Source organism: Rhinolophus sinicus, chromosome 15 (genome assembly GCF_057876585.1).
Source record: "Rhinolophus sinicus isolate RSI-liver-muscle chromosome 15, RSI-T2T, whole genome shotgun sequence".
In the NCBI taxonomy this organism is placed as follows: Eukaryota; Metazoa; Chordata; class Mammalia; order Chiroptera; family Rhinolophidae; genus Rhinolophus; species Rhinolophus sinicus.
This window is the reverse complement of record NC_142515.1, coordinates 49,093,342-49,111,862: the sequence shown is the minus strand read 5'-3', so window position 1 is coordinate 49,111,862 and position 18,521 is coordinate 49,093,342. Positions and strand designations below refer to the sequence as shown.

Below are 18,521 nucleotides of genomic sequence, written 5' to 3'. Positions count from 1 at the left end.
CAGTCCACCTCTGCTCTCTCTGCCACCAGAGGGACATCCTGAGCCCAGCCTTAGTTTCCTCCTTTCCTAGGTCCTGCCTGTGCTACATATAATCTGGCCTTGGGAAGCTTGCTCCCCTGGCTCCAAAGACCTCCAGGCCTCCCTCGGTCCCTGCCTCCGGAACATTTTCCACTGCCTGCCAGACCTCCATCCTCAGTGGCGTGCTGAGCCCAAGCTCCCAAATCAAAAGCTTTGAAGAGAAGAACCCCAAGCATCACCTCCTGGGGCTCCATGGCCAACCCTCCTTTCTTCACGTCCCCTCTTCAAGCTCCTTTGGGTGCCCTTCACCCTCACCCAAGTCAGTCACGTGGAACCACATCCCCGTCACCTGACTAGGGCTCATGTTCCCAGCCCATCCCCCACCTGCTGGCCCTGCTGTCAGCCACTCCCCCAGGTTCCTGCCTTCACTCAAGGGCTGCCCTCCTCTGCCTCCCTGACTCCAAGCCATGCCCTTTCCTTGCCAGCCTCACAGGGCCCAGCTGCTACCCCCGCTTCCCCACAGAGCCATGCCTCCTGGTCCCGCCTCGGAGCTCCTCAGTGCATCGTACCCTCTCTTTTGGACCTTTCTCAGGACACCTTGGGGACTCTCGTTTGGATAAATGATGGGAGAGGTGGAGGTGAGGGAGACGGGGAGACTAAGGGATGGTCTCCAGTAGCGGACGGACGAGAGGTGTTTGCTTCAGAAGGCCCGAGGGAGCTACGGAAGGCCTCTGAATGGCAGAACGCTATGGTTAGGGCAAGGCAGAGAGGGGCCGGAAGTAGGAGGCAGTGGCTGTGCACTTATCCATTTATTTATTCACTCACGAAATATTAAAGGCAGTTGGACTTCCAGAGTTCATTCCCTTACTCGGCAGGTAATGGGTGAGCACCTTATATTTGCCCAACCTGTGTTACAGGATGAGGACGCAATGATACTCTAGTGATGGAGGCAAAAAAATGAGTCAACAGCAAGTCAGGGAGGAAAAAAAGGCTGCAAGTGACAATAAATGCAACAACAAGAAAACAGAGCCTAATGGGGGAACTGATGTTGGCGAGGGTAGTGAGATACGACCTCTTGAAGGAGGTGGCGTCTGAACAGAGACCCAGGGATAAGTCATGTGAGAGGTGACGGGGAATGCTTTCTGGACAGAGGGAATAGCATATAGTTGGCCCTGAAGCAGGAATCAGCTTGGTGCGTTCAAGCAACTGGAAAGCCAGGGTGAGCGTGGAATACAGAGAGTGAGGGAGAGAGGGATGGGGCACCAGGCTGGAGGCAGGGGCAGGGCTGGGCGCCCACTCTCAGCACACACTCATTGAGCCCTCCCCACGCTCTGCTATTCTGAGTGCTTTTCCCATATTTACTCCCTCGATTCTCACAACACCCCTTTGAGGGAAGATTCATGTTGCAAATGAGGAAACTGAGGCTCAGAGAGGTCAGATACTTGCCCAAAGTCACACAGCTCAAACCCAGCCTGCTGTCCCCAGAGCTTGCGCCCTAACTTGGCACAGTGGGTAGACTCCTATTGTGTATCTTAAAGAGATCACCTCTGCAGCCTCCATGGAAAATTGATGGGAAGGGGTGCTCTGGGAGTCAGTGGCCAGTGAGGCTGAGTGAGGCCAGGCGGACAGCCGTGGAGGGGAGAGTTAAAGACACCTGAGTCACTTCAGAGGTAGAATTGACAGGACTTCCTGACCGACTGAATGTGGGGCAGAAGGACAGAAGGAAATAAAGGGTAACCCTTCAGGCTTGACCAACTCGGAGTAAGTAGGGTGTGCTATGGACTGGGCAGGGAAGGGTGTCTGCTCGAGTGTAGTGTGAGGGTACCAGGTAAAATAATGACCCCACAATGAGATTCCACAGGCCTGCATGCAGGACCATGGGGTAAAGCCCTGGGATGGGGGTCTGTCCCCTCTCTCCCCACCAGCCCAGCACCAACAGGACAGGCCCTCCACAAACACGAACTGATTAACTCATCATTCTGCACGAATGTGTGGCGCTCAATAGATATTCTAGGCACAGAGAATTTACAAGTTCCCACTTTCCTGGAACTGATGGTCTGGTCAAGGAGACAGCTGGCAAATGCATAAACAAATAAACAGATAGCATGTCCAGCAGTGATAAGTGTCAGGAAGAGAAATTAAGCAGGGCAAGTCCCTCTGTCACAGATCCCAGGACACTAGGGCAAGAACTATAAGGGAGCATCTCGTTCAGGGGTCGGCAACCCACCTGCCCCCGGGGTCAAATGTGCACCTCGGGTTTTTGTAATTGCTGGAAAACGGTCCCTTCCACTACTTGTTTACAGATTATCTATGGTAGCATTCGCTCTACAAGGCAGAGTTGAGCAGCTGCAAGAGATCGTGTGGCCCACAAGCCTAAAATATTTATCATCTGGCACTTTACAGAAAAAGTGTGCCAACCTTGTTCTTGTTTCTTAAATAAGGAAACGGAGCCCCAACTCACCCAGCAAATTTGAAACCAAGTCAGACACAGAGCCCAGCTCTCCTGAATCCCAGATCTTCCTACCACAAAGGGGGAACACAAAAAAGGGGAACATCATTTCTGTCCACCTTCCACCCCCTCCTCCATCAAACCTTCGCCAGGCTCCCTGACAAGGGGCCGAGCTGGCCTCTGATTTTCATCCTTTTTGTTCCCCCTACGCACCCGCAGACTAGAACCTTAGTAGGCAGAGAAGTGGCTCAGAAACGGAGAGAGGGAAGGGTCAGAAAGACAGGGAGCCCCGTAAATGCACAAACAAGGGATCCCGACCTCTAAGGGGTGAGAGCTGACTGGAGCTCCGTCACTGCCGATGCTCAAGCCAGCCTGTTGTTCCTCTTCTACAGCCTGGCCATGTGGTCGGGACAGGAAGAGGCCTTCCAAGAAACTCCCCACCTCCTCACACAGCCCTCAGCTGACTGGGGCAGCTTCTGCAATCCCCAGAGGGCCAACATGTGTCATGCTGCATCCCAGGGACAAGGGTGGGAGTACCAGGCTCTGCAGCATGTGGGTACAGAGCAGGTATTCTGGGGGTGCTCTAGCTGGTCTCTGCAGAAGGACACCCAGGAGCACCACCAAGAAGAAGGGGTCTTCAGTAGACCCAGCGGACACTTCTTCACCCAACATGCCATCTCCCCTAGGGGGAGGCTTTCTCTTTGGAGGTCCACCTGTGCCGAAAACCACGAAACCCCATCAGCTGTTATAGGCCTTCAGTGCACGCCAGCGTGCACACACACACACACATAACACAAATACACATACGCACAGAGCAGCCCCAAGATACCAGCAAGGGCTCCTCCACCCCCAAACCGCTCCCAGACAATGATCCCCGTAACAAAGGCACCAGCCACAGACTCCAATTTGGTTCTGCTCTCTGGGTACTAGCGGTGATCAATCACGTTAAGGAGACACTCGAGCACTTAAGGCTCAGGCCATGTTCTAATTTGTCGAGGAAATCGCCTCTGGATTCTAAGGACGAGCGTGGGAGGAAATAAAATCGAAGGGGGAGGAGGAGCGATCGATAGCCCAGGAGGACCAGGGAGCAAGGCACAGGTGGGGGGATCGGGCCGTGAGCACACGGGGAGAAAATAAAAAGAGAATTCGAGAAGTCTGAGGCCACCAAAGCATGACTGACAGCGTTTCAAGTAGGGCTTTTTCTCTCCCTCTGCAGGAGGCAGCTCGAGCTAAAAACAGAAGAAAAAGCCATCACAGGTATATTTACTAGGAATGGCATGCTGGCTGGGTCTGCATTTAGCAGCAGAGGGTGGACAAGGGAATAAAAAAAAAAAAAAGCTTACTTTTGGTTCTAATTTTTAAAAATGATTTAGAGTAGCCATCCACACTAACCCAAGCCACTGGGCAGCTGGGCAGAGGGACCAGCCCTCTACTTGGGGGCCACTCACCCACACCCTGTGCAGGAAGCCCGCAGCTCCACTCTATCCTGCCTGACCCCTAGACTAACCCGCCATCTCCTTTTCTGGGACAACAGGGCTCGGGCAAAGTCCTGCTTTAATACGTTGTCATGGGTTGGGGGAGGGGTGTTTCACTCACTTAGCAGCATTCTTTGGAATTCTGCTCTTAGAAAGTACATTGCCAAATGTTGTCTACGCAGCTCTTCCATTTGGAGAGATCCGAGTTACGCTTAGGAGAGTCATGATCCAGCTACACGCAGAAGGGCGCACATATCTCAAGGAACAGCATGTGGCAAGAGGAGGCAGCTCCCGGATACCTGCCCCCTGCCAGCTGGCCGCATCAGGAGCATCTGGCAGCAGTGGCCAGGCCCACCCTGGCAGGAGGAGCCAGCAGGGCAGGGTCTGAGATTCTGGGTATTTGCCAAGTGCCCCAGAAAATATGATGCCAATTCAGATACCCCTGGGTTGGCTGCACCCTCCACCTCTTGTCTTGTGTGTGTAGCCCCATGGCACCAGCATGTTATTTAGTGCCTCCACTTTCCTGCTCTGTAGAATGAGGGCAAAATGCACCCTCGTGCCCGGCTGTGAGGTTAGACGCAATCAGGTGGAACGTGGTTCTTCAAATCACAGGTTGCAACCCACTAAAGGGTATGAAATCCACTCAATGGGTTAGGCCCAGAACAGCATTTCATTTGCTGTTTGGCTGCCTTCTGTCCTAGTCCTAAAGATGAACTGTTCCGCATGCTTTTCTGGGACCCCCCTCCACTGTGCACCTGAGCCCAGGCCCTGTCTGCTTACAGCTCTCACTCAGCTGTGCGTCCTCTTCTTCCTCAGCACCTGTTTCTCCCTCTCTGCTGGACCGTTCACATTGAGCACACACACTGGCTGCTATTTCTCCTGTATTAACAACAAAACCAAACCAGAAAATCGGTACCCTTCTCGACCACACTTCCCCTGTAACTCCTGCCTCACTGTCTAGAATGAGAGTTTCAAAGCAAAATTCCTAGAGATAGTTCCCCAGGCTTGCTGTCTCCAAGGTCCCTCCGCCATTCTCTGGCTCACAGTCTCAGGTCCAGCTTCCGCTCCCTCCCCCACGACACTGCTCCCAAGGCCACGAAGGACCTACACAAGTTTAAAATCCAAAGGCAGACTCTCCATACTTAGTCTGGGTGGCTTATAAGCCACTTACAGGATCAGCACAGATGACCGCGTGCCTCCCCTTGAAAACTACAATCAGAAATTTTTTTGAAGTATAGATGCTGCTTCATGAAACTGTTGTTTCCCTTATGAACATGTAGGTTTTGCACATTGGTGAAATGTGCCCTGGAGTCAAGAGCCGTCTGAAAACACCTGAAAACACGGACATGGAGCCCTGGATTCAAAGCATGGAAAACATGGGTGCAGATGGTCTGGTGTGAGTCCCAGGTGTCACTTACTTTGTGCCTGGGAACAAACGATTTACATGTTTTGAGCCATGGTTTCCTGCCCTGTAAAATGGGTATAATAATACCCACCCCTTAGGGCTTAGGAAGGACCAAAAGAGACCATGAAAATAAAGCCGCTGGCACACAGAGGTTGCTTAATAAATACTGTGGAATGAATGGACAAACCAGTGCCCTTAGCACAGTGGCTGGCACATGTCAAGGCCGTGAATGTTACCAGGACTCAGCAGTCTTCGCACAGCAGCTACCATGTGGGAGGTATCAGGACTTCTCTCCTAGCGATCTCTGGTGTGCTCTGGAAATGCTGCCAGAGGTTCTGTGTGCACAGAGGCCCAGGGGCCACACAGCAGGTGACGGTGCTGCTAGGACAGGCGCTGAATGAAGTCCTGCTCCCAGGCTTTCAGAGGTAAATTACCCGCTGCTCTTAAAACTCTGGGAGGAGGTCAGGCTCCATTCCCTGATCCACCACAGAGAGGTGACTGGTCCTCAGGCGATAGCAGCACAGTGGAGTGGAGGCCAGGACACCTCCCTGAAGGGTTTGCCTCGCCTCCGTCTTCATGGCTTCACTTTCTCTCGCTTGTATCACCCCAGGTGCCAGGACATTCACCTCAGGGCCCCATCGGCCCTACTGCTCCCTTTCCAGGAGCCTGAGAAATGGGAAGAGAATGGCTATGCAGACCCCGAGCTCCCCCCAGAGGGAGCATTTACCCAGAGGAAGGGCCATCATCACTGGCGCGATCAGTCATGCCCATTGGGGACTGAGCAGTGAGCCACAGCACAGACACAGAGAGGAATTCAGCAAGCCTGAAGCATTTAGACAAGCACCAGAGCCTGCATCCACTTCCCTGTGTAAGGGTCCCAGCGAGGAGCACCCCCTCTCTGAAGCAGTGAGGCCAAGGAAAGCCATTCCTTGGACTTCCAGCAGGGAGGCTGCTCTAATTCTCCAAGGAGGAAAGCCCCGCCCACGCCCCCCCACTGCTAACGTTGGCAACCTGTACTGCAGGAAGTCCTTCCAGAGGGCTCACCTAAGTCTCTCGTGATGCAGCCTAAGCCCCTTCAAAGAGCGCTCTGGTGGAAGCACAGAACAGCTGCTCATCAACCCCCTAGTGGTAACCTTTCACTTGGATCATGTGGCTGCATGTGGCCTCACCTGGCGAGCTTAATGATGCTTCTTCCAAGGCCCCTCCTTAGATTGCATCAGAATTGGGTGTGTAGCTTTAAAAGTTCCCCAGGTGATTCTAGGTAGAGGGAGAGGTCAGAGAGCACGCTGGTTACCACTTGCTAACAGATGACCTTGGGTCACTGACCTAAAATTGGTGAGCCTCAGTTTCTCCATCTAGAAAGTGGGCAGGATAGTACCTAACTCACCAGGTTGTCCTGCAGATGAAGATGGCAGGCCCACTGGTGGGTGGGCACAGGCTGCCTGGCAGGGACTTCAAGTCAGCAGGTCATTGCCAAGACTTCTGCTAATCTGTCCTCCAGTTTCCTCTTCTCCAAACTAGCTCATCCTGGTTCCTTTTAAATATTCCTCCCTAAATTGGGATGTCTGCCCGTAGTTGTAAGACTAGCAACCAAGTCGTGCTATCCTGCTTCTTTGGGTGGGCTGAGGGAGGGGGCCCCAGGCCCCTACCTACTGAGCCTGGTCACAGCCCTGCTGTAGGAATCCCACTTCGTGTCTACACCAACCCACCTGAAGGCTCAGAACTCCTTTGGTGGTGGCCCCTGTGACCTCCACATCTTCTGTTGCTCCCTGGCAGAGCCATGCCATCCGTTTCTTGGATTGGGGTCATAGGGCTTTCCTCCTCAGCCACACAGTAAGTAATGCAAAGAATACTTATTGTGTGCTAAGACGTGCTGTGCCCTGTGCGAGCTGCTCTGGGGCCCCGGGGTGTACAGTAAGAGAGCTGCAGTCACTATCGCCAAAGAGCTACATGTTTCCCTGAAAATAAGACCTAGCCACACCATCAGCTCTCATGCGTCCTTTGGAGCAAAAATTAATAGAAGACCCGGTCTTATTTTACATTATAGTATATAAGACCTGGTCTTCTAGTAAAATAAGATTGGGTCTTCTATTAATTTTAGCTCCAAAAGACGCATGAGAGCTGATAGTCCGGCTAGGTCTTATTTTGGGGGGAACATGGTAACAGTTAGTGGGGGAGGCATCGTCATCAGTGAAACAGGTGTTATCATCCGTAGACAACAAAACCTCCTGCCTCACGGGGGTACTGCTGTCTTAATGAAATAATGCGGACAAAGTGCTGAGGGCAGGGGCTCCCCCACAATAAGCACTCAGTACCATGAGTTGTACGGTGAGAACCTGATGGAGAAGTACCGTGGGCTCTGGGGACTCAGAGGGGTGGCAGCAGGGGACATTCCCATGAGTAAGAGAGGCATCTGCCTCCTGCCCTGGGACTGGGCTGTTGGGGCCCGCTCTGGTCATGGGAAGGATGGGACAGCAGATTACCAAGCCTGGGTCCTGGCCCTGCTGACACCAAGTCGGGCTATGTGTTCCAGCCGTGATCTGGTCATGTCCCGCAGGCCCTCAGAGAGGGGCCGTGGGCAGGCCAAGGTGCACAGGAAGAACATGTTGGGAGGGGGCCATGGAGGCCTCGTGACAGGGAACGACCAGGAGAAGGTGCACTCTCTCTCCGGAGCAGAAGGGAGGATTCCAGCTTACAGTCCCTAGCCCAGGGGCAGCCTGTCCAGGCCTGCAGGAGAGGCCACGGCGACGGCAAGGAGACCCTACAGGATCAGGGATGGCTTACAAACCCCAGAGCCAAGGGAGGACCTGGGGAGTAAGGGCAGGAATTAGGGATACTGACAGCTTGGAAGCTGGGTCCAGAATCCAGAGGTGGAGCCAAGACACCTTCCAGGCTTCCAGGGTGGACAAGGAAGCCAGACTAAGGGCAGGCTGTCCACAGGAAGAAAGTGTTTGGCAGAGTGTGTGAGGTGGACCGTCTCCAGGACAGTCCCCTTTGCACCACCACTCTCTGAGTATGACCAATTTTGTAATCATCTCTACACTTAAATTCTCTTCAGCCCTTCCTAGCTACCCGGTTTCCCTGAAAACAAGACCTAGCCAGACCATCAGCTCTCATGCATCTTTTGGAGCAAAAATTAATATAAGAACCGGTCTTATAGTAAAATAAGACCGGTTCTTATATTAATTTTTGCTCCAAAAGATGCATGAGAGCTGACTGTTCGGCGAGGTCTTATTTTTGGGGAAACACAGTATGTGATTTGGGGCAAGTTACTGAACCTCTCTGAGCGCTGGCTTTTGCCTGAAAAAACAGGGTTAATGAGTGACAATGCGTTTAACACCCCTGTCAGCACAGTGGGCCCACAGTCGGGCTCAGAAGATGACGGTCACCCTGGCTCCTGTTGCTCCATCTTTTCACATCAATTTTTCCTTGTTTTTGCTCTAGTATTTTTGGCTCTGGGTCCACAGGCCTGTGGTGGGTTCATTCAAAGTTCTTATTCCAGAGAATAGAGACAATGGGGCAGGTGAACAGGATGGTTTCTGAGCCATCCCCTGAACTGTTCCAAGCAAAAGGAAATGTGCCTGGGGTGGCAGGTGACCTTGAAAGTTACATAATTTGGGGGGGGGGGGCAGGGGGAAACCTACGCAAATATTGAGTCACACTCCCTAGCCAATAGTATCCATCCCTGGGAAATATTAAAAGGAAAGTACAGAAAAACAACAACATCTAAACCCACAGCTAATTGAGTTGCACGTGGCAGCTGGAGACAGACCCATTTGACTCTTCCCCTCTTTCCCCCAAAGTGGCCCTAAGGTGACAGAACAGACCAGCCGCCTCTCGCAGGGAAATCAGGAAGAGAGAGGAAAAGAATTGGGGAGGTGGGTGGCAGGAATGGGGTATTAGGCAAAGAAAAATAGCCCAGAAAATGCAGAAATGCCCCAGCACGCTTGCTTCCCAAACCTGGCCCATGAATCGAAGGGTGACAGGTCTCTCATCTCCGCTGCCAAGAGCCAGTAGCTCCAGGCAGCCGCAGGTACTACATCTGCACCTGCCAGCACTTGGAAAGAGGCAATAAAGCATCGTAGCAGGGCCTGGAATGCTAAGTGCCTGCAGCTGGGAAGGGATCACCTTGCAGCGAAAGCAGCTCACGGCAAACGTGCACTGTGCAGCGGTGTCCACTGTGCGAGGGCTGGGCTGGTTCCCACGGACTCACCTGTACTTCCTCTCCCGCCTCGGGCAGCCTGCTCCCAGGGACAGGTGGGGGGAAGGACAGGTGCACCTGTAATCTAATCCTGGGGGTTGCCCCAGGCTGGTGGCGGCTCAGACAGACGGGACCTTCTGGAGGAAACCCAAGCGGGCTGGGTGATTTACCTAGGCCAACAGAAACTGGGACGGCTGAGTCACTGGTAAATAAAAGTGGATCATAAAGCACCCGGCTAAGCCAGGCATCTGGAAATACACCAGGGCTGCATCCCCTAAATGATAATAACAATAATAACGCTTATACAGCACTTACAGCACTAGTGCCAGCCCTGTTCTAAGTGCTTTGTGTGCAGAGTAATTCACTTAATCCTCACAACAACCCTAAGAAGTTGCTGGTAGAATTGTCCTCTGGTTACCTACCGGGAAGACCAGGCAGCACACAGGCTATGGAACTAAGAATAACAAAGGCAGGGTTGGAACCCATGCAGTCTGTTTCCGAAGCCACGCCCTAGCCAGTGTTTCTCCAACTCTACTGTCAGTCACCTGGGGGGACTTGTCAGCATGCAGCTCCTGACTCAGCTGGTCTGGGGCCTGAGACTCTGCATCACTAACAAGTTCTCAGGCGATACCTGGTCCGAGGAGCACACCTGGAGTAGGAGGCTCTAAACTACTACACTATGTTCCCATGACACCGCTGCCGCTGCAGAAACAGGTTTAGATTGCACTGCTGTGGCCCCTGAAGGCTGCTATGAATTCCTCACTTAACAGAAACAGAACTCACAGGGTGTCAGAATGAAGGGGCCTAATTCAATCAGAATCTCTTGGGTGGGGCCCTGATGGGGGTGATGTGTAGCCCTGGTAGAGTCCTAGAGGCAGACAACAGGGATAGTCAGTGTGTCAGATTCATTCCTACAAAACGGGGGGTAGTGCCTGGGGGTTGGGTCAGGGATTTCAAAGGTGCCTTCAGAGAAGGGTGGTGAGCCACCTTCTGGGCCAGCTGAGGGGTATGACTAAGGTCTACTTAGAGGTACCCTCTTCCTGTCCCCTGGGGTACCCCTGGAAGAGAAGGACAGCCAGCAACCCCCCAGCCTGGCATGCCTTCAGAGAGTCCATCCATGAACTTTCCACGAGCTTTCAAGACAGAGCAGACACTGGCCTAGATCGGCTTTGCAAACAGACTCCCAACAAAGAGTAATCGAAGCTGAGCCCTCTTCCTGACTGGGCCTTGACCTTGGCCTCCCTTCCTATCTTCTGCCTGCCCAGCCCAGGCTTAGCAAGAATCCTGCTACGTCAGCTTATTGAGAATCACCTTACCCTTGACATCTGATCTCCTCCCATATCTGATTAAGTTCCTCACCCGCCACCTCGGTGTATATATGCTTGGCCTGCCTGTAGCAAGAATCCTTCTACCCTTGGTGGCTCCTCTTGGTAATTTTCCATCCATTACTCACCTCCTCACTCTGCTCTTTGGCTATGAATCCCTACTTGCTCTTCAGTAACTTGGAGTTGAGCCCGATTTCGCTCCCTCATTGCAGTACTTTACAATAGAGCCTTCCTTACCATTTTAACAAGTAGCAGAATGATTTTTTCTTTATCACTAACCCCGCTCGAGGGAAAAGTCACCCCCCAGAGTGAGCAGCCCTGGGTGGCAGGAGGGGGTTTGGTGCCACTGCCAACCAAACACAATTTAGATTCCTCACCTTGCCATTCAAGACTTGGGTAACGAATTCAATGCCTGGGCAATGATCTCAAGCCTCATTTCTCTCTTATGTGCACCCCACATACGGCAAAAGTAGATGCTTTACCATTCCTCATACACACCTGAACTTTCTCCCATTCTGCCTTTGCCCAGGCTTTTTCTTCCACCTGGACTTTTCTTCCCCATTCTTTTAATCTCCCTGCTCTGAGTCACAGCACTCTCTCCCTTGGTGATGAGACTACTTATCCCTGAGTCTTCGTTTCCCCCTGCCTTCCACAACTACACAACCAGCCATGTTAGCTGGGTACACGGTTCTCTAGGATAAAGACTACATTTAAAGACTACATTTACCTGCCTCCTTTGCAGTTCATATGGTCACGACTTGCATTCTGACCAATGCAAAGTAAGCAAAGCAATGTGTGTCACGTCCAGGAGTATTCTTATGCCTCTCCTTCTCCTCTTCCTATTTAATGTAATGGCTGGACCTCCCACAGCCATGTTAGACTGTGAAGTGATCGTGAGCATAGAAGCTACAGATGGTGGAACTAGGTTCCTGACAACAGGGAACATCAAACCAAGGATGGGCTTGAACATGAGAGAACAATTGTTTTCCATCGTGGCTTAGCCACTGGTCTTTTGGAATTTTCTGTAACTCACAGCTGAACTTGATGTTATTAGATCCACCCTTTCAAGCCCCTGGAGGCACTGAGCCCGGGATTCTTGGGTTTACTGTACTATCCTGCAGAGAATCATCATTCACATCTTCTTCCCAAGTTCAATAGTAAGTAACCTGAAGGCTGGGACCGTGTCTCATCTGTTTCCATCTTCCCTTGCTACACAAAGCACAAGGCCTCATACACAACACCACGCGTGTCTAGGATTGAACTGCATTCTTTCCGTTACACTCCACAGATCTTCCTAATCTGCAGCCACACCCTTCGCATGCTGCAAACCTTCCTGCAATGATGTGTCCAAGCAGAGCTGCCCTTCGCCCCATCCAGGCCACCTCCCAGGAGGAACATGCCCTTACCAGGATGTCCGAGTCTTCAGGTACCTCCCCTGGGGCTGGGCTGGAGCAGTTACGGAGTTTGAATGTCCAGTACTCCTTGGCAGTGACAAAGAAGTTCCATGGCAGGAGGCCGCCAATTCCCAGGCTGAAAAAGATGATGTAGGCACCATTGAAGCGGTCCTGGGGCTTCTGCAGGCTGGGTGACGGGTGGTCCAGCAGCTTCTCAAGTAGCGCTTCCTGGTCGGCACGAAGGGAGCTGCTTGCAGTTCTGTAGGTGGAGTTTGAACTGTGACAAAAGTCATCCTCTGAGACAATGGCCACTGTTGGAACAGAAACAGAAACGGGGCAGGTGATCAGAAGCTGAAGCCAGGCACAGCTGGGGACTCACCCATCCTACACAACTGACTATGCCCCCACCGTGGGGTCTGTGGAGTCACCAAAGCCTGCACGGCTAGAGAGCTTCAGGTTGAAGGGTCAGAGAGAAAGGCAAGATGTCCAAACTGCAAGTGACCCCCGCTCCCTGCCGCTATGCAGGGCAATGTAGTAGTAAACAAGTGTGGGGCCGGCTGGGAGTAAGGCAGCGCAACCTAGTGGGGCCTATGGCAACCAATCCAGAAGGCAAGCCTTGTCTTAAGGCCTTCACCTTTCCATGCGGCCATAAAAAAAGGAATTCGAACACTTGACAGGCAAAGAATTGCTCTCTCAACTCTTCAACTTTATGTGAGAAAAGGAAGGAGCAGGAGAGTGTGTAGGACATGCTACTATTTATGCCAAACAATCTGGAATGGGGTGGGTGGGAGAATACTCACACATATGTATGTGTATCCTCTGGAAGGATACACAAGAAACTTCCAACAGTAGTTGCTGCTGAGGAGGGGGCTGGGGACAGAGGGGGAGAGGACCTCACCACATCCTTTTTTGTGCCTTTTGAATTATATGAATGTATTACTTGTTAAAAAATAAAATTCTAAATAAAAACAAAGGTATTCAAATTAAGTGACTAAAAAAAAAAAAAAAAAAAGAACCCTAGTGTCTGGAGCTGCCTCCCGAAGCCAGTTTGAGACATTTAATAGTCGACTCCCTCATTTCATTTGTGGGGAATGGAAGGTCACAAGCCAGGCAAATGGCCAAGCCTAGGTTTTCGGCTCCTGCCTTGGCCCCCACCTCTGTTCATCACATCCCACCAGGAGACAGCCACTCCCAGTCTATGGTAGCTCCTAAGACAAAGGGAAGATTCTAGGTTGCCAATAATTATTGCCTCCATGGCCTTGGGCAAGTCACCATGTATCTGAGCCTCAATTTCCCCATCTGCAAACCTAGGGAAGCGTTTTTATAATGGTTATTTTACTATATCTGACTAGCAATGCCTGGCCCATGGTAGCAGCTGTTGCACAAACGTCAGGCTCTTCCCTGCCATGCTGGCTGGCTGGCTGGCTGAATTTGGCTGCAAGGTAGCATGCTTACTTCTATGCTCTATATAGCACCTAGGAGGTGGCAGCAGTTTGATAAATGGAAAACACTTTCATAAAGCTGAGGGTGGGACACTCTAGTCCCTTCTGCAGTAGCTTCCTCCTTAGCCGATAAATCAATAAATAAATGCATCTCGGCTCACACAGGAGGCTGGCTGAGCCTTAACTCAGAGCATCAAGCCAGGTACAATGGGCCTTTGTTCCCTGGGGAGATGGGAATACCCTGTCACACAGGCACAGAGCTTTATCCGCTATTTCAGGGGCACCTCACCACATTCCTCAGAATTAGGCAGGACAGGAATGATTGCCTCTTTTTTTTCAGCTGCAGAGAACGAGGCCTTAAAGACACTTGATTTGCCCCACATTCAAACAGTAAGAAGTCTCAATAGTTAAAATTCAGTCCTCATGCAAGCCAAGGTCTGTGCCGAGCACTGGAGCCTGACAACAGCCTCGTATGGTAGGCACTACTACTCTAAGACCTATTTCACAGATGAAGAGTGAGGCTCAAAAAGGCAGAGTAATTTGCCCAAGGTCACACAACTACCAAAGGGCAAAAGTGAAGTGACACAGCTTAGCAGTCTGAGGCCCATGCAGATTCCCTGGCCTCCTTGGGAGGAGGCTGTCGGGCGCTGTGAACCCGTGCCTGCCAGCTCCACGTACAGACAGACCTCCTTCCGGAAGGCTCTGTGGCCAGAGAGCTGTGAGCAGAGGTGAAGGCTGTCCTACAGGGCACCCTCATCAATGTCTGCTGAATGGACTCTGTGTGGCCAGAATATTCTCCCCTACTGAGAAGGGACATCCCCTGGAGCAGGCAGACAAGAGGCTGCCAGATGCCAGCATTGGAATCAGCAAATCTATTTTAAACTCTCCTGGTGGAACAGAGCCCTTCCCCAGCCTTCATTCACCGGGCACCCAGCATTAACAAACTAGCCAGACAGCACGGGTGTGGGCGTTCATGCACGGGCGTGTGCACACACACAATTTCTAAATTAGTGTTTAAAAATGTAAAAATTATGACCCATGTAAGACAATAGACAAAGAGCAAGTGGATCTTTCCAGGTGGTCCAGCTACAGGGGTGGGTGCAGGGGCCCACACCTGGCTGGGGACCATTCTCAGCTCCACGCATTTATTTGTCCAGGACCATTCAGCCTTGACCAAGTTTCTGAAGAAGCCAGGAGTTTTCTCTAACCCCAGTCGCAGGCCAGGGCACTGGAGTGAGCAAAGTCTCATTACTCTTTATAAAAGCTAGCTGCTGGCTTTTGGACTGAAAAGAAAAGGGAAGGTATGGAAGTGCCCCAGCATCCCCAGGATGGGCTGGCTTTGGCCGGCTGTGTTTATCAAGCACCTGTAGGAGCTGGCCGGCCTCAGTCCTGCTCCTTTCTGGGTGACCTGGGGCAACGGGCTGCCCCTGCACAAAGAAGCACAAACTCGTGGGGCCTGGGGCCACTGCTGACCGCCATCTGGAAACTGGGTGCTGGTTCCAAAGAGGTTTCTGACTGGCTGAATCAATCTCCCCTCTGCACCTTGATTTTCTCATCTGTGAAATGCGGGTAGATGGGCTGGTGAAGCTAACCTATGGGAAAGCATTGCTGGGGAACATAGGGCGCCACCCAAAGGCCATAGCAGAATCTGCCTTGGGGTGGTAGATACTCCCACTCCCAGCCTCAGGCTCTCCAATTTGGGCCAAGAGTCAGCCACCTTCTGGATACCTTGAGCTGACTGGTTCATACCCAACCCCACCCCACACACACACATCCAGGTGGTGAGGTCCGGTGTCAGGAAGTCCACAAGGAGGAGGAAAGGAGAGAATCTAGGGAAGAAATAAGATAGAGACCAAGACAGAGGGAAAGTGAGCGCAGAGTGGAGGGCCCGGGAGGAGAGCAAGGAGGAAGCGGAGGGTCCTTGGGAAGGGGGACAGAGCGGGAGGCGCCCAGCGGAGGGGGCCGGCCTGAGGCTGGGGTCGGTCCTGAGCTCCCGTGGAGCAGTCACCAGGAGGGACCATAGCGTGAGGCCACCAAGCGCGGGAGTTCAGGGGACTATCCGGAGCCTGAACAGCTGGTTGGGAGCCAGGCCCGCGCCCGACCTCCGGCCCGCACTTACTGTCGCCACCACGCCGACGCCACTGCTACCTCCCCGACCGCCAGGGCCACTGCGACTCGCGGCTCAGCGGGGCCGCAGGCCCGGCTCCACCTCCCAGCCCCGCCTCCCAGCCCCGCCCCGGCCGCCCACGTCGGCGCTTTTGGGTTTGCAAACTTGTTTTCCCAGCGCTCCCACGCCGGCGCGGAGACTACCGCACGCGCCCATTTTACAGGTGGAGAAAATAAGCTGAGGGCTGCTAAGTGGTTGCCCCCTCTGACGCTGGAGCGCACAGTAAAGCCTCGTCTCAGGGCTGCTGCAGCGTGCCCTTTCTCCACCTTGCAGCCGGACCCCATCGTCTCAGCCCCCCCCTTTATCTCCCAGAGTCCTCCGCCTCGCCCGCACCCGCCTCCCCCGCCCCCCACAAATGTAGAGGACTCCCTCGGATTGCAGCCACCCCCCACCACCACCACCTGCTCCTCTCTGATCCCGGTGCTGTTCCCCAACCCAGCGCCACTTCAGGGATCCCGCCTGTCCCAGAGTCCAGAGCTAGACGCAGTCACCCAGTTTTGCTCATAGGCTTCCTGTGTGCCAGGCCAGTGCCGTGACTTTTCCTTGTCACTGCTCATGGTCTGGCTGAGACAGAGGGGTAGCTGGGCTGCTGTGCTGTCCTGAGATCCATCCCACCCCACCCCACCAGGCTCTTCCACCAGCCTCCAGACCTTTCTGTATGAATTACAGGCCAAGGGGGCCGCTTTTATCCCTCCCTCTCAGCTGTGCCTTGACTCCCACTGTCTCATTAAGCATCACATGCCCTGAGGTTCCGGAATAGTTTTACACCCAAAGCTGGGTTTGTGGAAAACCAAGACGGGGCTGGGATGGAATGCCCACCCTCACTTCGGCCTCACATCCTTGTTAGCCCCATTTTACAGGGCACAAGTCCAAGACATAAAGTTAAGTGGCTGGCCCAAGGTCACACTGTAGTGGAGGCTGTAGAGTCACACGATTTTCTGTTCTAAGACATGGCCCCTCCTAAGGGCTTGCAAGTGGATGGGGAGTGGGATGAAAGGAGAAGGGCTTCTCACAAGGGGTGACCTTGGAGCCAAGCCTTTAGGACACACATGGCCCATTGAGAAGAGCACGGAGGATGCTTGCTCCAGGAGGAGCAGAGGGCTGAAGCAAAAGCAGAGATGAGAGCAGAGATATGTCCTTGGTGAGGCGGTGAGAAAGGCTGGGCCCAGCTTGGATGGCCCCTGAGAACCAGAATGGGTGTGCAAACATCACCCTGCAGGTGACAGGGCTCCAGAAGGATTTTCAGAGGAGGAGAAGAGGCCCCACTCGGGTTTTAGAGAGATGACCATGGTGACCACCGGCGGAGCTATGGACTAGAGGCTGAGGCCACTTGGCTGCAGGGTCTGACTTATTTGTCCAGCCTAAGAAAACAGACCCACATTTGCCAAATTTTCATTTTCCATCTTAATCCTTTTAGACCTTAAACCACACTAGATCCCAATCCAGCCTCCCTAACCCCAGTCAGTGCAGTTTGCAACACCCCAGCCCAGAACACCTGGACCTTACTTAGGAACTGGGGAAGGAGGTGGGCAGGAGGAGGGAGGTAGGAGGGCTCCGAACGCTGTTTCGGAAGATTTTGGGCCACCATGTGGTTGCTGGGAGGAAGGCAGAAGTCTTGTCTTGAATCTATTATACATTTGCTCGGCAAGCTTGGTTTCTGATTAGGTTATGTGACATGCAGATCCTACGACCAGCCAGATTTCCCCAAGATGCTCCTATTAACGCTTCACATACGGCCAAGACAATGGCCGCTGTCCACAGCAAAATGACCAGCACCCAAAGGGAGGCTTGGAGCTGGGGACTGTGGCAGGGACCGAAGACCCTCCCCAGAGGCTGTCCCTGACTGGTACAGAGAGGATCAAGACCCCCTCTTGCTGCAGGTGGGTTTGGGAAGATGCCAGTGGCCCCCTCCTGGGCCCCTGTCAGCTTCATACTGGAGCACCACAGATCCCCTCCAAAGTTCAAGAAGGTCAAGCAAGGTCTAGAGGTGGAGTAGGACCCACACCCAAGCTGAATTTGGCCTTCCAAGTCTGGGCAGATGTTTTCATAGCACCCAGAACTTAGCTTGGAAACTATTGTCAAAGGTGGAGATTCTAGCCTTTACATTCTGCCCTCTGCCTGCGCAGGTAAGGACAGCAGAGGTCCTCGCAGTAAGGAAGCAGCAAGCTTTCTGACCCCTGGAGTCCCCACCCAGTTGGCCAGTTCAGAGCAGGGACCTGGAGGACTTTTCCAGGGCCTGACGTTCTGTGATTGTAGATGCTATGTCCTTGCAGCTGCCACCCATGGGTTTCAGACAGGGTTAGTAGTTTTGGCTCAGCCATGCCATAGTGCCGTTGGAGGCCTTGCCCTGGGTAGTGTGGACATGTTCTCAGAGTACTCCTACAGCCCGCCCCAGGCTCTCATCTTATAACCAATACTCCTGAACCCTGGTCATACCAGTCTGGGCAGGTACCCAGATTCCAGGCCCCTCCCCTGAGTTGTCAGAAAGACCCCTAGCTCAGGAGAGGAAGGGGCTTAAAATCCCCTTTGTGAATCTTGGTTTTAGATTTGTGAGCTAAGGGATAGTGGTAAAACTACTAACACTCTTTGAAACCCATGACTCGAGTGGGGCCATTGGGAGCATTCAATGAGTCCAAAGACGCCGT

General features: G+C 52.9%; 1 protein-coding gene across 1 annotated transcript in view; it reads right to left on the bottom strand.

The window, feature by feature from the left end:
* SLC29A3 (solute carrier family 29 member 3) overlaps positions 1-15,923 on the bottom strand; it is a 42,542-nt gene extending 26,619 nt beyond the window's left edge. Inside the window, exons 1-2 of the mRNA XM_019745985.3 lie at positions 15,829-15,923; positions 12,280-12,578 (exon numbers count right to left, since the gene is read on the bottom strand). Of these exons, the coding sequence (XP_019601544.3) occupies positions 12,280-12,578; position 15,829 (300 nt within the window). The 5' untranslated portion in view covers positions 15,830-15,923. The remainder of the gene's footprint in view (positions 1-12,279; positions 12,579-15,828) is intronic.
* Positions 15,924-18,521: the final 2,598 nt, after the last annotated feature.